This window comes from Arachis ipaensis, chromosome B3, assembly GCF_059453495.1.
Source record: "Arachis ipaensis isolate K30076 ecotype BB chromosome B3, ASM5945349v1, whole genome shotgun sequence".
Lineage (NCBI taxonomy): Eukaryota > Viridiplantae > Streptophyta > Magnoliopsida > Fabales > Fabaceae > Arachis > Arachis ipaensis.
The window spans coordinates 22,833,553-22,855,950 of NC_142438.1; the positions used below are offsets into that span (position 1 = coordinate 22,833,553).

The 22,398-nt window shown below is 30.1% G+C and overlaps 1 protein-coding gene and 1 pseudogene across 1 annotated transcript; both read right to left on the reverse strand.

The window, feature by feature from the left end:
• Positions 1–113: 113 nt before the first annotated feature.
• Positions 114–3,838, reverse strand: LOC107632618 (Prefoldin chaperone subunit family protein). The gene is made up of 11 exons (XM_016336286.3): positions 3,520–3,838; positions 3,375–3,434; positions 3,111–3,278; positions 2,714–2,777; positions 2,064–2,269; positions 1,730–1,834; positions 1,579–1,612; positions 1,335–1,441; positions 990–1,031; positions 593–667; positions 114–471 (listed from the first exon to the last, which is right to left on the reverse strand). Exons 1-11 carry the CDS (start codon positions 3,721–3,723, stop codon positions 415–417), a joined length of 1,122 nt encoding a protein of 373 aa, XP_016191772.3. The 5' UTR covers positions 3,724–3,838; the 3' UTR covers positions 114–414.
• A 718-nt stretch (positions 3,839–4,556) lies between these two features.
• Positions 4,557–5,413, reverse strand: LOC148570050 (F-box/LRR-repeat protein At4g14096-like; annotated as a pseudogene).
• Positions 5,414–22,398: the final 16,985 nt, after the last annotated feature.

Here is a 22,398-nt window from a genome sequence, read left to right on the forward strand (position 1 = left end):
AATAATACTTCACAACTATGAAGTGTGAATATCTTCCCTTTAATAATCGTTCCAAATAAATGAGGTTAAGACTTCGTAGTAATCACACCATAAAACAAAATACACAAAAAAAAGGCTATAAAATTCTGTTAATAATTAAAGTAGGAGAAACATCGCATTGTTCCTGTTAATATCTATGGACAGCTATTAAAATTCAATCATAAAGGTAAACTTTTTTAATCACAACCATTGCAACAAAAAAAAAGGTGGAAATTCCAGCTCCATTAGTTAACCCCACACTCCTCATATTGGTTTATCCCGCTCCAGTTTTTTACTCTAACAAGCATATCACATGCAATGATCACATATGCCACCAAAATTACATTGGCTAAAAAATAAGAAGAGCTTCTAGCAAGCTACTCATTCTATTTGTCACTATCTTCTCTGCATTTTGAATCTGGAAACTGGTTTTGAAGGCTGAGAACCAGAAACCTGTGATAGGCATCATATATTTTAATAAATAAAGATAACACAGCATGTGATTATTATTACAATATAAATTACAAAATCAATTCTTTTATTTACTGAAACAACATAAAATCAATAAATCTACCTGTGATGAAGTTGAACTTTGTCCATTTGAGGTTTTAATATTCTCAGTATGCTCTACGATGGAGCCTGTAAAAGCCTGTAGAATATACATATATTGGAGAAAGATAAAAGCAGCAAACCATTTAGTTATAGAGCAAAATGAGGTGAGGGTACATACTGTGAAGTACCGGGCACCTTTAGGAAAGGGATTCATTTGTTCTAGGAGTTACAATTATCCAGTTATGCCAAATTATATTTTAAATTGTATATAATTTTTTGCAATTGATCTACCTAGTGACATCTTTAATTCAATGACGAGAGAGTTAAAATTCATGATAAGTTATTTGATAATGTATGTGTATCCAAACTTACCTTTAGTGAAAGTGAATCCTAGCAATGTATATAAAGGGTAAACATACCTTGTGGCTATCAAATGATGGTTGTGAAGGTTGGTGTTGAACCTGCAAAGGAAAAAATAATAAATATTAAGGACCAGATCAATAAATAAATAAACAAATAAATCTTGTGCTCATAGGGTGGAAGAAATCAATGAAGATCACAGACTGAGCTGCAGAATAAAGGCCACAGATTAAGCAAAAAGGCCATGTCAGTAAATAATTCAGGACATAGTGAATAATGCTAACATTGCATGTTACTTAGGACTAGAGAATACACATGAATCGATTATGAATGACCAGGGAATCAATATAGCCCACAAGACAACATACAGATATGATAAGAATTTCATCACAAGACATACATACCTCACTTTTCAATGCAGTAGCTGCTTTAACTTGCTTCTCTTCATGGTGTATGAGAGGCTTCTCGATATGATCAACAAATTTCACCTTTTTAGCAGCATTCTTCCCCTCTGAATTCAAATCAACAAGAATTTTCCCAGAATGGAGGCAGCTAGCACGGATATTAATTTATGATACACATAACTAGCAAACATGTCTATGCCCATAAAATGAGAGAATTAAGAGGTTATTGAAATTGAAGACCAACCTCTAACATTTGATTGCAAATCCAGGCTTGCAAACTGCATTTTGAAAATCAGAATGCAAAACCATGCTCTTTTTTAGCTGAAAGTTATATATCATATATATATTAAACATATGTAAAGCTGAAATAAGGAAATAGGAAGATACTAACTTACATTCAACTGATCAGCTATATCAGGATTGCAATGCTTTTCTACAGACTTGGTTGCCATACTTTTATTGTTAGCCTGGTCCACTGGTGGTGCGCCTTTATGGAAGTCCTATTTGGACAGTAAGAAAATGAGTAATAAGTTATCAAAGTCCGATGTGTTAATATCCTCTAACTAATATTTATAAACCAGAATTCAACAAATTCTAATGTTTGGTTTTCTGTTAGGAAAACTCCTAAACCAAAGTTTGGGAATAAACTTATTTCTTGTAGCTTACGACATTCCAGATTATGATTTAGCAGTCACAAGGAAATTGAAACACTATTAATCAAGTTATTACTTCTGAATTGTGGGGTTCGTTATCAACAGGTCTTTGATATGATATATCATCAACGTCCTCTGTAGTTTGCTCATTTTCGCCATTGTCACCGCCACTTTCTGCAGCAAGCTCTTCTTTCTCGAGTTCATCCATTCTGGACAGCATTCGAGCATATTCATCATCAGGTTTAGCTTTTTCAAGATCAGGAGCATCTTGCTTCAGTAGACCTGAAAAAGGAAATTAGCATTTCATTCAAAGATACACCAACAACAACAATAAAAATAAGCCTTGCCCCACTAAATGGGTCGACTACTAGGAAGAAGTTTAAAAGTACAGTCATCGATTTCATGCTTTGTTTTTTAGTCTTGCATGTGAAACAAAGTATAATTGTATAAATAAAAGAAAGATAAACCCTTTTCAGGAAGCAACATTAAAAGGTAAAAGAAAACCACGAAAGTACCGGAATCAATGAAAAACTTATGATACAAAAGTATATTAAATAACCACGAAAATAAATTAAAAGGTGCTAGAGTTATCTGACTCTAGAGAAGGGTCAGTATGAATGACCTTTGCACCACGGCTCCAAATTTAAGAGTTTTGGTAGTATTGCAAGTCTGTCTCATCTAAAAATAATCTTAGACCTTGTAAAGCAGAAAAAGCCATGAACATACCTGATTTAGTTTCCCCTTTGTGAGAATCTTCTATATAGTCTTCCCTTATCTCCACAAGACCCTCCTGTGCCAAAATCAAATATCATCACAGCAAATCAATCAGTTAAGAAAACTTCATGAACACTTTCATATGCATGCATGATGAAAGCACAAGACGGATCAAGTCCCATTAAAAATGTATCACAAGAATATATTTGCTTTCAATGTCATATGCTAAGGAGTAATGTACATTACATTGCACCAGAGGTCCACATTTCCCAGCTTTAAAATATTGAAAACAAAATTAACAAATCAAATAAAAACAAATCCTTCAAAATAATAATAATAATAAAGAAAAAATATGCATCAACAGGTTCAACAATGCCTTTTAAGTCCAAACTATACATTAGAAACGCACCGCAGCTTCAGCAATTGTTTGACCGAAAAACATGGCCTCTGCTTGAAGGTCCTTGATCATGGCTTCCAGAGAATCAAGCTGTGACTCTAATCCCTTCCCTCTCCGTTTCAATATCTCAGCGGTCTGTTTGGAAGTTCTCTCTGCATAATATCCTTCTCCCAAAAGAACCTACGAATCAAAACAAAACAAAACCACTTCTCAAACATGGAAAGCAAAAATGTAAGAATTGAACAAGGCAACAACAGAACCAAGTACGTAAGATACCAGGAACTCATTGGTGTGAATCAACCGACCGGGAAAAAACGCTGCTTTCCCAAACGGAACCTGAAAACCCCAATTCCGAAAATTTGAAACTTTATCTACATCGACATCATAATATATATAAAAAGAGGAGAGAAAGGTCATTTACCATGATGTCGTGAGAGAGTTCTTCAGGGAGCTTGTGGACGAGGTTGATGAGGTTGTTGTTGTCGTCTGCGAAACCTAGCAAACGGTCGAGCTCAGCGCGCTTCTCGGCGATGGCGTATTGGACGCGGTTGGCGGCCTTCTGCGCCTCCTCGACGGGGAAGAGAGAGGCCAGTGACGTCACCGTTCCTCTCCTTGTCTCTTCCATTGCTGCGCCTTCTTTCACTTCACTGGGAGTGGGCACTCATGTTGATTTCAACTGAGGGAATAAAAAAAAAAAAAAAGTAAAACGTAGTTATCGAACCGAGGCTAATTTTTTTGTATATTGAAAAGATGTTGGTGACTCAATTAGATTTTATGGTGTTTTTTAGAATTATAGGCGTATTGTTTTATTTTCACAATTTTAAAAAATATTATAAAATTTAATAATTAAGTATTACACTAATATTTTTTTAATATATAACAAAATAAAGTCATCAAATCGAAGCTAAATCTTAAATCTTAAATAAATGTGTCATTAGTTCATTCAGTAGATTAGTTTGTTATAACTAAATAAAAATATAAAATTATAAAAATAAAAATAAAATTAAAATAAAAAATTTAATAATTAATGTTTACATACAACTTATTTAACCAATAAATTCAAACAAATAATTTTAACCTAATTCACCTTTATATGTCATTATTTTTAACATATAAATCCAAACAAATAATTTTAACTTAATTCACCTTTATATGTCATTATTTTTAATATATATATATATATATATATATATATATATATATAACTGTTTTTTTTCATGTAGATTTTATTTTGTTTTTTAAATTTTTTTAACATTTTCTATGTCTCTAAGTTCTGTTTCATTTCTGCATTCTCTACGTTTCTTTTCTTTTTTTTTGTTCTCGTCATTCTTTACATTCTCTTTGTTCAAGTTTAATGCTCTTTTATGTGATTTGAATATTTGGATAGAAATATTTTAAATTAAGCTGTGAAATCTAGTTTAAACGGTATTTTGTTATCGAAAATAATAATTATAATTTCTAATTCATAATTACAGTTATAATTACACTAAATAAGCATGTTACCTGTGTTGTGTAACTTTTCAATGCCAACAATTTTGTTTCATAGAGTGCATGGAGAAAGTCGGGCACCCAGTCACCATGTTTAACATGCCTTCATCGTGTTAGAAAAATTGCTGAAAGAAAACTTTAGTTCAGAGTCCGTGAGGTCATTATTTTCATATCGAGGTATTTAAGAGATGACGTGTCTATTACATAATGGATAATGTCATTAAACAATGTAATGTTATCTTCAAAGATTAAACTTTTCAATATGCGAGGCATCTGGATTATGGGTATATAAAAAGAACAAAAATCGTTATTCGGTAAAATGAACTTAAGATTTTCAAGAATAGGGCAACCGGATTAAAACTTGTTGGGGTTCACATTAAACCCTGGATAATAACACGGAAAACAATCACGTTTCAAAATAAGGGGTTTAATTGATGGACAAGTGAGTATGGCTTCAGGCAAGTTGATTCCAGACACTAGATCAATGTCGAGATACAGTTCTTGAAGATGGGGACTAATGACGGCATTAAACCATGTTAATATAAGACTCTCTGAAATTTGACAGCAAGTGAAGCGAAACTTTTCAATGGGGGGTAATCTGCATTGCGTTGAGCTAGAATACCATTCACATACGAATCAAATCAATTTTTTCATTTTACCTATTTTTCAGAGGAGCAAAAGATTCTTTTTACATCTATGTCAAAGACTTGGAGATCCTTTTAAATATGGCGCCACTTGCGAGAGAGGATGCTGGTAGCTTATTTTGTTGGGAGGTATGAGAGAATGTCGCACAAAATAGAATCCAGTAAAAAACTGATCCTATTCATGTTCGTTGATGCTTTCGCTTTCTCTCCAGAGAGGGTTACACTCAGCTTTAGGATTTAAAGGAGGGGTTATGCTATTGTGATGAAGGTATTTTTTTCCATCACCTACTGAAGAGACGTGGCAATAGTGTAAGGACAACACGTGTGATGGATAGGGTCCTAAGGTATTTTTTTCATCACCTACTGAAGAGACATGGCAGTAGTGTAAGGACGACGCATGTGATGGATAGGGTCCTATAGTCCCAAACAACTTCTGCGAGCAGAATGTGTTTCTTTTATTATCCTGATTGCCAATTAAACTGGTGTAATAGCCTATTAACGAGAAGAGTTAATTTGATAGGTTTTTTGTTGGGCAACAGACAATTTTTTGTTAGAATTGGTGGGTTTGAATTTGATATAATATTGGATACAGTGAGAATTTTCTGGACGAAATTTTGAAAAAGTTGACAAAAAAACATGAAATTTTGAAAAAACCAATCGTACTAGCAAGTAGCAGCTAAGAAAAAATTAAGAAAGAAGATGTCCCAAAAAAAAACAAAAAAGAAGAAAGTACCTTTTTATCAATAATAATAATAATAATAATAAAAAGGCACATTTTCGGCTATACAACTATTCTGATGGAGAAAATACCTTTTTAGATTTTCAACTCTTTCCAATTTTCAACAAAAATTTTGAAAACCAAAATAATGACCGCCTAAGTATCTAACAAAAGAAACTTCATCAATTTATTTAAAAATTATAAATAAATAAATAAATATAATATATAATATATAATATAATACGATGATATTATATAATTGAATTATTTTAATTAATAACTGAGTTCAATTAAATTAGTCTAATAATTTATAAAAAACATAAAAATAATAATAATTAAATTATTTATAAAAATAATTTATTCACTTAATATTTTTTAATATATATGTGTGTTTGTGTCATTTAACTTCATTCACAATGAAAATTAAAGTAAATTATTTCTCCCAACGGAAAATGGAATTAAAATTAAAAATATTTCATCCTCACCATTTTTAACAAAATCAAGTGCACAATAGTGATTATAAATTCTTTTAATTTAATTTAATTAATGCATACTTTATCAATTATATATTAATGAAAACAATTTACGTAAGAAATTAAATATATTTTTATATTTTCGTTAGATATTTTTTTATCATTCTTAGTTCGTTTAATGAACACCTACTTACATTTTAATTGAAACAATTCTTTCTTTAAATCAATGTCATAATTTTTTAACTATTTAGAATCTTAAATCTTGTCCATTTTCAAATTTCGACCTTAAACACTAACTCCCTCCCCCCTTCACCTTCAAACTTCAATTCTAAAGTATAAATTCTAAATTCTCTCAACACTAATTTTTTTAAAGAATAAAGTATTGTTTTTGTCCTCAACGTTTGGGGTAAATTCTATTTGTATTCCTAACATTTAAATCGTCCTATTTGTATCTCTAACGTTTGTAAAAGTGATTCAATTTTATCCTGCCATCAATTACACATCATAAGCGCTTTAGTTTGAGTTTTAAAAATCTCTTCTTGAAATTAGAATACAAATGTCTGGATAGAATCTATGATCTACTCCGAAAAATAGCTCATCAAATGTTGAAACTAATTCCTACAATATTTACATAATTCACTTTTCTAGAGACATAATTGAATCTAAACACAAATAGTGGATATAATATTAAAATCGAACACATCCAAGTGAGACCTAATTGAGAATGAATACATCCAAGTGAGAATAATTAAAAAATATAATCTGATTTGTTAGTATAATTGATAGTAGGATAACATTGAATCACTTTTATAAACGTTAAGGATACAAATAGGACGATTTAAACGTTAGAGACACAAATAAGATTTACCCCAAACGTCAGGGACAAAAACGATACTTTACTCTTCTTTAAATCTTGAATCCTAAATTCTAAACATTCAATTAGATTTATTAAACTCTTAACTTTAATAAATACCAAATCATAATCTAATAAACTCTAAACCCCATATATACCATAATTTATAAATTCTAAATCCTAAATTTTAATTCCCAAATCTTAAATCATATACAATAATCCTAACCTTAAACCTAAAATTCTAAGCTACAAAGTCCAAATTATATAAATTAATCCTAAATAATAAATTTTAAATAATATTCCTAAATTCTACACCAAAATAATAAAAAAATAAATTAAATATTAAATAAAAAACTAAAGATAATTACATATAAAATTCCCTCTATTAAACCTTTCAAATTATCAAAATTGTAGTTATTGGATGTAAAATAACATTCTAAATTTTATTTATAATTTTTCTTACTACATTAACAATATATATATATATATATATATATATATATATATATACTTCTGGAGAAGCATTTCAGGTGAGGCATTGTACTATATTGGAAGTCTAGTGCGCCATGCCTCTGAACCATTAAGATATAATATAAAATATATAAAGGAATGAGATTATGGGAGAGAGGAATGTTGTGAAAATGAGATAAATGGGTGCATGGTGGACCGTTAACCTGTTTTTTCATTGTCAAGTTCATAGGTATGGAAAAAGTCCATAATATCCACTACGGTGTGATGATGTGGACTAGCTTATGACTTATGTCATGTGCCTGTAGTTGGCTTACAATGAAATGGTGAGCCAAATTTTATTTGGTTGTAATTAAATTGTTAAATAAAAATATTTTTTAATAATTTTTTAAATATATTTAATAAAATTTTAACAATAAAAATTAAAAAACTTTAAAAATATTTTAATTTTAATATTATAAATAAATAAAAAATATTTTTATATTACCGTATCAAACAAAGAATAAAATATTTTTGCATAAAATATTTAAATATAAAATTATTTTTACCTTTTAAAAAAATCACTAAATTTTTTTTTCCTAAAAACACACAGAAAAAAATCTGTAATTTTGTCCATTTAAGCCAATTTTCGATTATATCTATTACAAATTTCATATTCATCTAATTCCCATTACTCTTGCATCTTTACTCAATTTATTATACACATATTGACAATTTATCAACTAATAACTATGATATACGGACACTGACACGGACATGAAACACTACACGACACGGGACACGCCGATACGCACATTTTAAAATCTTATAAGACACGGAGACACGTATACATATAAATATAAAGTATTTTTTTAAATAAATCGTAATGATATTTTAATATTTTATTGATATTAAAATATAAATTAATTTTTTAATAATTTTTAATGTCTTATTTTAATTATATCAAATATTTAAAATATCTTTTTATTTTAATAAATAATAATATATACTATATATAAATTTATTTTAAGAATATATGTTAAGAATAAGACTGGACACGCTGACACGTGATGGTATTTAGGTGTGTCTAAGTGTGTCCGAAGAAGAATTTTTTATTTTTTATTAAGACAGGATTGGACACAGCAGACACGCGTGTCGGACGAGTGTCGGTGAGTGTCGTGTCCAAAATGTGTCCGACATGTGAACACGAAAATTCAGCAAAGTGTCCGTACTTCATAGACTAATAATAACACTTTCAATTGATAAAATATTCAAAATTTGCATAACACAATAAAAAAAATAACATTGGCTTATATTAGAAAACATTAATTTTAAGACTTTAATTCGTTCATTTATTTTTTAGTAATACTTCAATTGGTTTTAAATAATTTTTTCTGTACAAAGTAGTTTTTAATAAAAAAAATAAATTAGTTTTTAATTTTTTAGAATACCAAACATATTAGGAGTTTTTATTTAAAAAAAAATATTTTTTAATTTGTGTTAAAAAGAACAAATTTATTATAGTCTTATGCATATTATTTGTTAATTTTGTGGGTAACTTTATTTAACAAACAGTCTTATTTTGTTGAGATATATTGATAAATTTAAAAAAAATATATTTCATAAGTAGTATTTTCTGCAAAATTAAAAATTAAAACAAAAAATTCATCTTTATTTCACAGAGTATACATGTAAAATCACATAAAAAAATTTTAATTATATTAAAATATTATTTTAAATTAAACATTTATTTTTTATACCCTTTAAAATATAAATATCAATAAAAAATATATATTTCTATTTGAATTTAAATAAAATATAAAAATAAAATATAATAAGTAACGCCTCACTTTTGGTATGATCATGACGTGCTAAAAGTTAGGGTGTTACATTATGGTACCATCTGTAACAGCCCAGACCACCCGCTAGCACGATATTGTCCGCTTTGGCACACAAGGCCTCACAGTTTTGTCTTTGACGATAGGGATGATGGCCAAAGCCCCACACTCACTGGTCAAAACGCGTCATGCTAGGGAGATGTATCCACACCCTTATAAGGCATGCTTCGTTCCCCTCTCCAACCGTTGTGAGACCTTACATAATAAAAAGCTAAATTTTGTGTTTTAATTCAAATTCATTAAAAATGATACTTTTTATAAGTTTATCAATTTAAAACAAATTCATAATGATTTTTTAAGTTTTATTATAAATCATCATTTAATTTATCATCATCCATGGAATCATTACCAAAATTTTTTATTTTAAATAGATACACCTAACATATAATCCTACATATGACATATAAATTTAAAGTTAAAATTTTTACAGTTTGAACTAATATATAATAATATCTAAATATTTGTTATACTATATTTATTTTACAAATTAAATAGTAATTTAACTAATGTTATGCTTTAATTATTTTCAAAATCATAATTGCATAAATTTAGTTAGTATTTTTACTTTATTTTATTATAATTATTTGTTATTCTAAACTCTTAAGTTTAAATTCCCGTGCCACCTTAAAAAATTATATATTATTAGATAAATTATTTTAAAATCAAAATGTGTAATTTAAAGTTATAAATTTATAAAAAAACATAATTTTATAAATAAATTTGATTAAAAAAATAGATTTTAATTTGTATTAGTTTTTATTTTTTATTTTATTTAAATACAAACGGAAATATTTTTTATTAAAATTTATGATTAGAATATCTTTTACTATATGATTTTACTTACATAACATGCAAAAATAAAAGTGATTTTTTTTGTTGTTTTATAATTTTGTAGTTTGTGTTTTTGAAATACTCATTTCTTTCTTAATTTGTTAGTATGTACAGTAAAATTAATAAATAATATAGATAATATAAATTACCTTTTTATAATACAAATTTAAAAATTAAGATTTTTATTTTAAAAAATAATCTGTTGTAAAATTTTATAAAGTATAAATTAATTCTCATTTAAAAAAAAAATATATTATTGAGGAATTAAATTATTTATAATTTTAAAAACAAAAAAGATTTTATTTTATTAGAAATAATTTGCTATTTTTCTAATAGAATTTTTTTTATGATAATTTCAATAAAATATTATTCTTAATTTAGATATTTTAATACACAAAAACTTATAGAATTTAATTATTTTAACTATGTTCATCAATCTTAGCATTTAAAGGAAAAAAATATGATATTTAAATTACACTACTTGATATTTCATATATAAAATCATTTCGGGACTTCTACGTTAATCTTGGTATTTTTGTAAAAATATTAATATATTAATATAGAAGTTGGATTTTTTTTAATTTATTTTTTTTATAAGCAAACAATAAATTTTTGTTGGTAGAACTCTTTTAAAATCTCTTTTCTATTTACTTAGTCATCATTTTTAATAATAGAGTCTTTTTTTTTGGTTATTTCCTCTTATAACTAATTATTCATTCAGTGAGAAAATATATATATGAACCTATATATGAATATACATAAATATACAATGGTTAATTTAATAGCTAATTTTTAGTATATACAATAATATTTTTATCTAAATAATGCATAAAAAAATAAATAATAATGGTTCTTCTATTTTTGATAATGTCATTTCACATATAATTTTTTATATTGTATATTTGTATTTTTTTAAATGATATTATTAAAATAAAAATGTTCATATTCATTTTTTTATAGAAAATATAGTTATATATATGAATACTTAAATTTAATATTCAATAAGTCTGATAAAAAATAAGGTTCTCAACTTTTTTTATTTCAATTTAACTAAAATTCGCAAATTTTATTTTTCAAAGAAAAACTAAAGAAAAAAATTATTTTTCCTTTTCTATTCATAGTAGATTTGATGATGAAATAGATTTTTTTTTCTTTTAAAAAAAATGTGGTGATAAAATAGATGAATTTAAAATTTTTCTCTCTCTCCGTCTCGCATAGCAGCTGCCCCTTATTGTCCTTTTCATTCACTTTCCAAGGACAAACTGGTCATTTCCTGCATCACTCTAAGACAAAATAAAACTTGCAACATAACCGTACTTGGCATACTGATCTTTAGAAAAACACCCTGGAGTACTTGAAACGTTTCCTATACTTCTTTCAATAATTAAGAATAATGTTCACCAAAAACTTTTTTATTTTGTCCAACTAACATCTGCTTCCGAAATCCGAACAGCCAATGTCTCTATATGGGGAACAATTGAGCAGCTGAAGAAGAATAATTTCTTCATCACCGTAGCATTGGCCAATTATTTATGCATTTGCCCCATATCTTTATTATCTTTTTACTTATTGACATCAGAGACAGTGGTGGAGCTTAGTTCAGACAAGGGGTGGCTATGGTCCCCCCAAATTTTTTATAAAAAATTTAGTAGTATTTTTTTAAAAGATAAAAAATAGTTCAATTAATTTAAATATTTTACTATAACTTAAAGTATCTAATAAATTAAATAAACAACATTCTCTCTATCTTTAGGTTCAAATATAAAAAATTAGATATCTTTTATTTATTTAATTTAATATTATTTTATATTTTACTATTTATTTAATTTAATTTTTTATATGATAAAAAATAATAGAATATTCAATAAGTATTAATATTATTGTATTTGTATAAATTGATAAAAAAAATTCAATAAATATTATAAATGTTAATATTTGTCCTTCTAACTTCTTCTTTATATATTTTAGAGGATATATATTCAAATTTTTATATAAAATAATAATGAAAAATCAAAGAATTGATACATTTTTTAAGAGGAAGGCTAATATTTAAGAAGGAGAACATATAACTTTTACAATATCAACACATGTAGATAGTTCTTCTACTTTAATGAATTACGAAGAAAGTGAGATATAACCTTCAAAAGTTCAAAAAGTTATATCTGATGACTTTAACTTTAACTTTTTAGAACGAGATCTTGAAAAAGGGCTTTAAATTTGACAGTATCACCCAAACCAGAGAGATGAGGTTAGACGAGTTTATCTTAAATGAGGTCTATATAAAAAAATATTTTGACAATTATTTTTTATTTGGCCCCCAAAATTTTGTTTCAAGTTCCGCCACTGATCAGAGAACTTTCAATAATATAATAATAATAACTCCACACATATATAACTTGGCATAACTCAAAACCCATCGTACTCCAAACTGGCGGAGGCATCTTCTACCCCCATCGGAACACGACCATCCTCCTTTGGCGGTGGTTAATGACGAAAATAAATCGGCGGAGTTCTGACCAAATATCTCTCTGGTTAAAGCATTTGGTCTGCTTCGTCAACAATTGCGAAATTAATTTGCCTTTTCATTTGGATGGTGAGATTGCATATTTGTTGTTGTGTGAATACTGAATAATGTAACTGTTTCCCTTGTGTTTGTGGTTTGTGGATAATAAAAAAGGCAACGTTAAATTAAGTGTTTGATACCAAAGATTGAAAAAGTGAGGATATTTCATTTATGTTTGCCATATTGCAAGTGCACAATGTTGATCCTTCTTCATCCTCAAGGTGCAAAATTCCTTTCACTCTCTTTCCATCTAAATCCAAGAATCTCAAGAACAACAGGACATTTCATCATCATCTCACATTCAGCAAGTGTTTTACAGATTTTCAACAAGTAGAAATAAGGATTAATTGCATTCAATCAATTCAAGTAGTTCAAAATTTAATATCTGAAAGCAAACTCTTTGCAGATATTAGTTTTGCTTACATTAAAATCTTTTACTATATCAGCAATAAAGAAAGAAATTCGCAGAATTAATAACTGATAAATGATACAAAGAAAAAGAATTGTCTTTACTTAAAATTGTGTTACAAAAAATCAAAGTGCTATAAATATAAAATAATGAAATCAATAACATGTGAAAAAGAAAGAAATCAACTTTTAAACTAAAGTAAACTGCGTAATTGTAAAATATAGGATTTGTAAAGAAAATAAAAGCAAGATAGAAGAAAACCTATAAAAAAATAACTCAAGATAAAGTCTCACAAAGTTAATAAGATGTGAGAATTTGTGAAAGTGTATTTCCGACCACTTGTTCATCGCTCACTACTTTATTTATCGGTATCTTCTACTAAACATGCACTGTCATATGTTGATCTGACAATGAACTCAAAAATAACCGTTTTCACTAAGGCTAGTTATACGGTACGTACAGATTTATTTATACAGATCGAAGGATATGTTGACAAGTGGTAAGCCGTTGGGTTGAGGAAACAGGTTTGGTAGAGCTTTGCAGACTTGTCTGGTATGCTAGTTGGAGGGGGAAGCCGGCTAATGGAATCATTGAATAATGGCCTAATTTTTTTTTGTTTAGGGTTCAATGAAAGGGCCAATTTGAGAGATCGCCAATTGGATTGACGCACCTGGGCTGGGCCGATGCTGTTTGTGTTTTGTTTTTGGTCATGGTGGGTGGACTCGTTGAAGCTGTAGGGCCAAATACGTCTTCCAGGTTGCTCATGGGTGTGACCAAACACTGCAGTTATGGAGTCGCTTTGAACGGCATCAGGTCTTGGCATCGGAGGGGAAGATCAATCGGCGGAAAGAACCTGTGATGGTTGAGTGGAAGCAGCGACGGGAACAAGCACCTTTGGGTGGCGTCTTCATTGTGGGAGGCCTATCAGGCGGCGTTGGGCCGCGTGTGTTGGAGTTTAAGAAATCTCATACAAGAAACCGACCAACCTGAAGTATGTGCTTTGACTAATATCTTTTTCTTAATATCCAGCTTTAGTCTATTGGATATTACTTTATGATAATCTTATGGAGCAATCGTCAGAAACATAGAGTCATAAACTCCTACCATAGGAATTTGTTGCTTCTAGTGGTTATGCATGTACACTAGATGCCTAATACGTATGCAATTGGAGGACTTAAATGTGCCAGGTAGATTTCATTAGTTCAAAGAAATTGTATATATCATGCTGAGAAATTCTGAGAGACTAGTATTGTACCATTAATTGTTGAGATCTTATTCTGTGCTGTTGCCTATCTAGTGACTAGTGAGCAAAGACTCTGGTGTTATTGCTGTTGTTATGAATCTTACTCTGTTCAATTAGTAGATATCTCACGATTACACATGGATATGAAAAAACTTCACCATTATCTCTCCATCTGGCATTTATTTATTTATTTTAAGCAAGATATATAATTTCAGTAGTGCCTTATATAACTGATGTGTTGGATCTAACACACTTTTTTCTGCAGCAATTTCTGAAAGATATACTTAAAGATCTGTGTGTCTCCAATAACAAAGGAACTAATCAAGGCACTTATGAACTGAAGCCAGAATACAAAAAAGCCGGGGATTAAGCAACCTTATGTTATGCTTATCAATTTGTTAACTCTCTTCAACCAAATATAGGTTACTCATTTCCGTTTATCCATTCATTTTGGAGTTACAAAATGGAGCCAGTGTGCTTCTTGTTTGTGCAATTTTTTTAAACATGAATTGCCTTTCAGTAAACTATCATAAGGTTTGAGATTTGAGTATATCCTAATAAATGTTTTCTTCCTCTTTTTTATGAATTATGTTCTACAATATACAATCTTAACTCTGGTATAGAATATGCGATTCTTTGTCCACTAAAGCAACATTTACATTCTTTAGTTACATTATTTAGGTAGAAACACAGATGAAATTCTATTGCATTATGTCCTGACTCTGAGACTTAGCATTGCAATCTTTTCGGTAAGGACTGTACTTACTTATACAAGTTTTGGGGTCTAATCTTAATTATGAAGCTGTGTTAAAACTTAAGAGACCATTTTATTCCAAGCAACTCTACTTTCTCAGAACTGGATTGCGTGGTTATCTTAATTAAAATATAGATGTAAATTTTCTTTTAAACATTATAATTTTTCACGAATCAGTGGGATGAAATATTTTCCAAAAACCATGTAACATGGTACACGATTAATTTATTTTTCAAAAAACAGAATACCTAATATGCCAGGTTATCGGTAACAAAACAACCAAGGAGAGCAAAAACTTGGATGCATGAGAAAGTTACTATTGATATGGGTATAACAAATACAACGAATCTTTTTATTCTATATGTTGGTTAAGTACATATGTGAGTCAATTATATTTATCAGAAGAAAGAAAAATTTTTATGATTCACAAATATCACTGTCCAACGGAAAATGCACATAAAAATGTTACATAACTACACAAAAATGTTGTAACTAATGTACCCCCTCCGAAAAGGTCACTTGTAATAGTTTCATATTGACTGAACCGATCCCAATTTACCAAAGCTGATGAATTATACATTTTCTACAGCATCTCTCTTTTGTGACTCTCCAGCAATGCGCGCAGCAACCAACCTCTCTTCCAATGCTCGGGCTCCTCTTTCTCTGCATCAACAGGATCAGTTAGAAGGGAATGTTTAAGAAGAACTATTACTAAACAAGGTAAATATACGAATGATTTAGTTGAAGAAACCAATAAAACTGACAAAAGTGAAAAATAACTGATGAGGACCTGCTCCTGTTTAATATGTGCTTACAGGTAACTCTCCTTTGTTGAAATGTAGTATAAGGCAATAGCGGTGATGAATACACAATGGCTATCGATCGGGTACATGAATGACTTCGTGTATTCTATACAATGGCTATCCATGGCATGGCAGGAACACTACAGCGTTACACATAAAAAGAGAAAAAGAGAAAACAAATCTGAGTCAGACTAAGCAAGTATAAATGATCCCATAAGTCTATTACTACCAGCATTCAGTACTACGGTTAACCGATACAACTGGGAATTCCATTGATAGAAATTCAAAAGGAAGAAAGTCCGAAAGAAGTTAAATGTTCACGAAAAGTGGGCAACGAAGTCTGGTTGAAAGCGCTGTGACGAGGAAAGTAAAGTTCACAAAGACAGAGACGGATAAACCAGCTACTGATGATCCTAGGCGAGTTCGAAAACCAAAAACATCGAAAGGGAATTTATCAACAAATTTATGGATTCTAATCAATTCAACACAACCAATGCTCGAACCACATAGAGCAAGAAGCAATACACCATTTTGGATACAACATAATGCAACAGAGCAAAAACAATGAAATTCATACCTACGATGAGGCCCCAACTAGAACAGCAGCAGCTTCCAGTCCGGCCTCCGACGGAGCGGTTGACGGTAATACGCAACCAACGCGGGATAAGACACGACACCGCAACTTCAATTGTAGAGGGTTTCCAGTATTGACCTTCCGCCACATCAACCATTCAGCGGCTTTATCCCTCTCATAGAAACCTAGGTCTTCGTTTCTGGGGATCACATCTTCCTCAATTGATCACCCTCCATGGATGCAGGCCAACATCGCTTCTCCTTTTTTTTCTTTCCCATTCACAGAGTAAAAAAAAAATTTCTTCTTTGGATACCCAGTTTTTGTTGATGCCCAAAGCCCACCTCAACAGATTCAGCACTAGTGTTTGCACACGAATGCCCATAGCTAACAGCTCAGCAACACTTAACGTCAACCATGAGACAAGCCCTGCAAAAAAAAAAGAGCGATGTGTCAATCTTATGTTCATTTACACAGAAAATCTATAAATCTGTATGAACTTGAATCTATACCGTAGAACGACCCTTTCACTAAATACACACCTGATAACGGTTTTCTATGCCACATTCACCATCTTTGAAAATTAGCCTATCAGTTAGTCTAAACGATTAAGAATCGAATCTCCTTCAAATACTATACTATTGAGACCACATCAAATCATTTACAAATCGATGATATATAAACAATAGTGTTAAACTTGAATTCTTTTCCACTTTTTCTTTCATCAAATCTTTTCTCGATCTCCTCTAATTACAAAATCGTCTTCGAGTTATCGACTGTCAATATTTATCTCGTCAAATAACACCAAGGTTTAAAGAAAAGGAGGACTTAACAATAACAATAAAACGTTTAGGGTTAAGTACGATTTTGATCCCTATAATTTTGGTCAAAAATCAAAATCGTCCCTATGATTTTTTTTTTTTTCATCTGAAATTGTTCCTAACGTTGAATTTAGATTTAAAATCATCCTCAGATAAAAATACCCTTATATTCATTTCTCTCTCTTCTCATCATAGTCTTCTACTTCTCAAAAGTTTTCTTCTTCTCTCCCCACTTCCTCCATCACCCTTCATATTTTTCATATCTCCTCTAACTCTAACAACAATAGCCACATATAACTATTGTCCTTTTGAAACTCAAACAAATTAATCAAGTAAATTAACACGACAACAAAGAGAAGACTCAATTCAACAAATTAATATCCTTCCTATTGTTGAATTGTTCTTCTCACTCTGACATCTCTGCAGCGTCAAGAGTTTTGGATCATTGATACCGCTATCCTAGCTCCCAGCGTCGTCGTTTTGGTGTTTTATCATCTTGTTAATTAGGGTCCTTCAAATTCCAATAACTGACGAGTAATTGCTGAGTTCGAAATACATCGGCATGTTCCTCTTTGTGCTATCGAGGAGCATAGGATCGCCTGAGGGCGACTAGAGGGCCTTCGGATCTGAAGCACGACGAATTGGAGGTTTGGCTTGTGGTTCCCGAAGCGAGAGGAGGGCGGATGAGGTTGCTGACGAGGACGCCGACGGTGCCGACGAGAACATTGCGAAGCCATGTGTCGGTGTAGATCTCGACCCTGTACACGAACTTCTCGTTCCATGTTGGGTTCAGTCTTCCCTTTCTCTCTCATTGCTCTCCTTCACGGCGCCAATGATAGTGGACACTGATGCTGCACCCTCCCTATTTATTTTCTCTTTTCTTTCCATGCTTCTCTCCCCCTATTTTATCTTTTTCCCTGGAGGTGTGTGCATATGTGAGAGAGTGAAAAGATGAGCGAGAGAGTGTAAGGTAATTTTTGTTCAAAAATTAAATAAAGAAATGACAATTTTAAAATTAAATTGAATCTAAAGAACGAATTTAAATAAAAGAATCTTAGGGATGAATTTGATTTTTAGATTAAACCATAGAAATTAAAATCGTAGTTAATTCAAATGTTTATTTTTTCGCAGTCGAGGCCTTGGATCAATGGCAGCATCATCTGCCTCGCTGGGAGCTGCACCCGGGTTGGAATCTTCAGTGAGGAATATAGAACCCATGTTAATAGTAGTGTATTCATGTAGTATGTGTGAGTGTGTTGTGTGTGTATGTATGCATAGGTGTAATGTCTAGGATTGGGGGTTGTCCAATCCACTTGACAAAAAAAAAAAAAACGTTTATTTTCCGGTCAAAACTCTGCCGATGTGATTTTACTATCGCCCACTGTCCAAGGAGTTGATCGTGTTTTCATGGGGTAGAGAAGTCTCGGTTTGTGGTTGTATTTGAGGGATTGAAGTGTTACATTATCAGTTTATCATTATTATAACGTCGGGGTCATTATAAAATTGAGTTAATACTCAAAATCGTTCCTAAAAGATACTCTGATTTTTATTTTAGTCCTTGAAAGATAAAGTTAATCAAAATCGTCCCCAAAAGATACACGACTTGGTCACGTTAGTCCTTCCGTCAGTTGGACGATGACGTGTCACGTTAAGTGCCACGTGGCACATGATGACGTGGTGGGTGATGCCACGTGTCACGAGATGATTGGTTGACGTGTCAGATCAGTGACACATGGCACGTCACGTGTCAGGTCAGTGACACGTGGCCTGTCACGTGTCACTTAACATGTAAAAAAGTTAATTTTAATCAAAATAGTTTTTGAAAGTTCAGACATAAGTCATTTTCATCCCTAAAATTTTAAAAAATAATCAAATTAGTCCTTATATAATTTTTTTTAATTTTTTCTTGATAATATTAAATTTGAAATATTTTTTGATACTACTAATTTTAATAGAAATGTAATTGACAAACAAAAAAATTAGTAATGGTATCTTTTCTTCTCTCTCCTTTAAATCTTCTCAAAATCTCTCTTATTCTTTTCTATTCTAAAATCTTTTTCTTACATTATCACATTTTGCTAGAATATATATATATATATACTCAAAATTGAAATGTATATATTTATTAACCTAAACAAAGTTATATGCTCAAAATCAAAATTTATGTATTAAAAGAAAAATTATATAATCTATTTCAATCATATGAAACACACAAAATATTAAATATTTTTAACTATATGGAAGTACTAAAGAAAATATTAATCTGGTCATAATATATATTCGTTACCAGCGTTAATATCTTAGTTGTCAAATTATTTTGGTTTGAGTCAAATAGATCTATTAAGAAATCCAAATATTTTCTTTTTTTTTTTAAATATTTACAAGAAACAAATATAAAATAGCACAAACGAAATTATTAAACTAATTACGTGATTATCACATCTAAATTTATAAGTGATGTTATTCAAGGGTCGAAGGAGTGTCATTTTACTTTTTCTAAATAATGAATTTGAAAAGAAATTCAATTTTTCTTAGAAATTTCTAAATTTAATTAGTTTCAATTTATAATTGTGAAAGATTATATAATTTTTGTGTGTTTCATATGTTTGAGGTAGATTATATAATTTTTATTTTAATACATAAATTTTGATTTTGAGCATATAACTTTGTTTAGGTTAACAATACATACATAAATTTTGATTTTGAGTATATAACTTTGTTTAAGTTAACAATACATACATTTCAATTTTGAGTATATATATATTCTAGCAAAATGTGATAATGTAAGAAAAAGATTTTAGAATAGAAAAGAATAAGAGAGATTTTGAGAAGATTTAAAGGAGAAAGAAGAAAAGATACCATTACTAATTTTTTGTTTGTCAATTACATTTCTATTAAAATTAGTAGTATCAAAAAATAGGACAATTTACGCAAATAAAATAAATGAACAAAACCTTTACACAAATACAACATTGGCAATTTCCAGACGCAAATGCAACAAACGCAACTGTATATAATCCGCTACACCTTATAGCGGAACTCAATTGCACGTAATCCGCTACAGGCTATCGCGGATTACGTTGAGGGCTGCGTTACTCGTAAACCGCTACACCCTATAGCGGTTTATGCTCATATGGTGCGAGACTCATAATCCGCTACACCCTCTAGCGGATTATGAAGAGTGTGAAAAACCGGGTTGGCTTATGTTTAAAAAAATTACACTTTCTAAAACCGGGTTTGTTTTGCATAGATTAAAGGGCATTTTAAGCAATTTTAAGTCATTTTCTATGTAAAACAATTTAAAAAAATGACTTAAAAAATATTAGGAGTACTATAAAAGTTTGTAACATCTTAGTAATTTAGGTAAATATTGGTTATAACTATATATTTTATTAAAAAATTAATAATTGATTAAAAAAATTAATAATTTAAAAATTAAAAAATATATATTTTATTTCATGCATTAAAAAAAACTAACAAAATATTTAATTATGAGACTTCTTTAAAATATTAATGAGCTATCAATTCGAATTTCATACATACTCTTTTGCCCATTTTTAATAGCTCATGAATATTTTTTTAATACAAGGTCCGAAACTCTGGAAGCAGTGACTCACCTCCATTGATGAACGACGCTCCTCCTCCAAAAATTCTTTCTTTTTCACTTTACCCTTTTCACGCCTTTTAGTAACGTTCCATGTCTTTATCAGGAGTTAATATCTAGCACGTTTGCTTAGTTGGGGAATTCCCATTTTTCTTTTGCTGTAAGTCCAAAATGAGCCTATTATTTTATTGCACCAATAAAATTTATCTTTTGAGAAAAAAATTTATTTAAATTATACTATAAAAAAATATTTTATTCTATACAAAATAATAAAAAATGGCTTAAAAGATGTTAGAAGTACTATAAAAATTTGTAATGTTCTAATGACTTAGGATATTAAAGAAATACTCTACATAGCCAATAATAATTTAAAAATTAAGAAAAATATAGTTATAACCAGTATTTACCTAAATTACTAAGATGTTACAAACTTTTATAGTACTCATAACATTTTTTAAGTCATTTTTTTAAATTGTTTTGCATAGAAAATGGCTTAAAATGCCCTTTATTCTATGCAAAACAAACCCGGTTTTAGAAAGTATAATTTTTTTAAACATAAGCCAACCCGGTTTTCTACACTCTTCATAATCCGCTAGAGGGTGTAGCGGATTATGAGTCTTGCACCATATGATCATAAACCGCTACAGGGTGTAGCGGTTTATGAGTAACGCAACTCTCAACGTAATCCGCGATAGCTTGTAGCGGATTACGTGCAATTGAGTTCCGCTACAGGGTGTAGCGGATTATATATAGTTGCGTTTGTTGCATTTGCGTCTGGAAATTGCCAATATTGTATTTGCGTAAAGATTTTGTTCATTTATTTTATATGTGTAAATTACTCCAAAAAATATTTCAAATTTAATATTATCAAGAAAAAATTAAAAAAAATTATATAAGGACTAATTTGATTATTTTTTAAAATTTTAGGGATGAAAATGACTTACCTCTGAACTTTCAAGAACTATTTTGATTAAAAATAACTTTTTTACATGGAAAGTGACACGTGACATGCCACGTGTCACTGACCTGACATGTCAACCAATCATCTCGTGACACGTAGCATCACCCACCACGTCATCATGCGCCACGTGGCACTTAACGTGACACGTCATCATCCAACTGACGGAAGGACTAACGTGACCAAGTCGTGTATCTTTCGGGGACGATTTTGATTAACTTT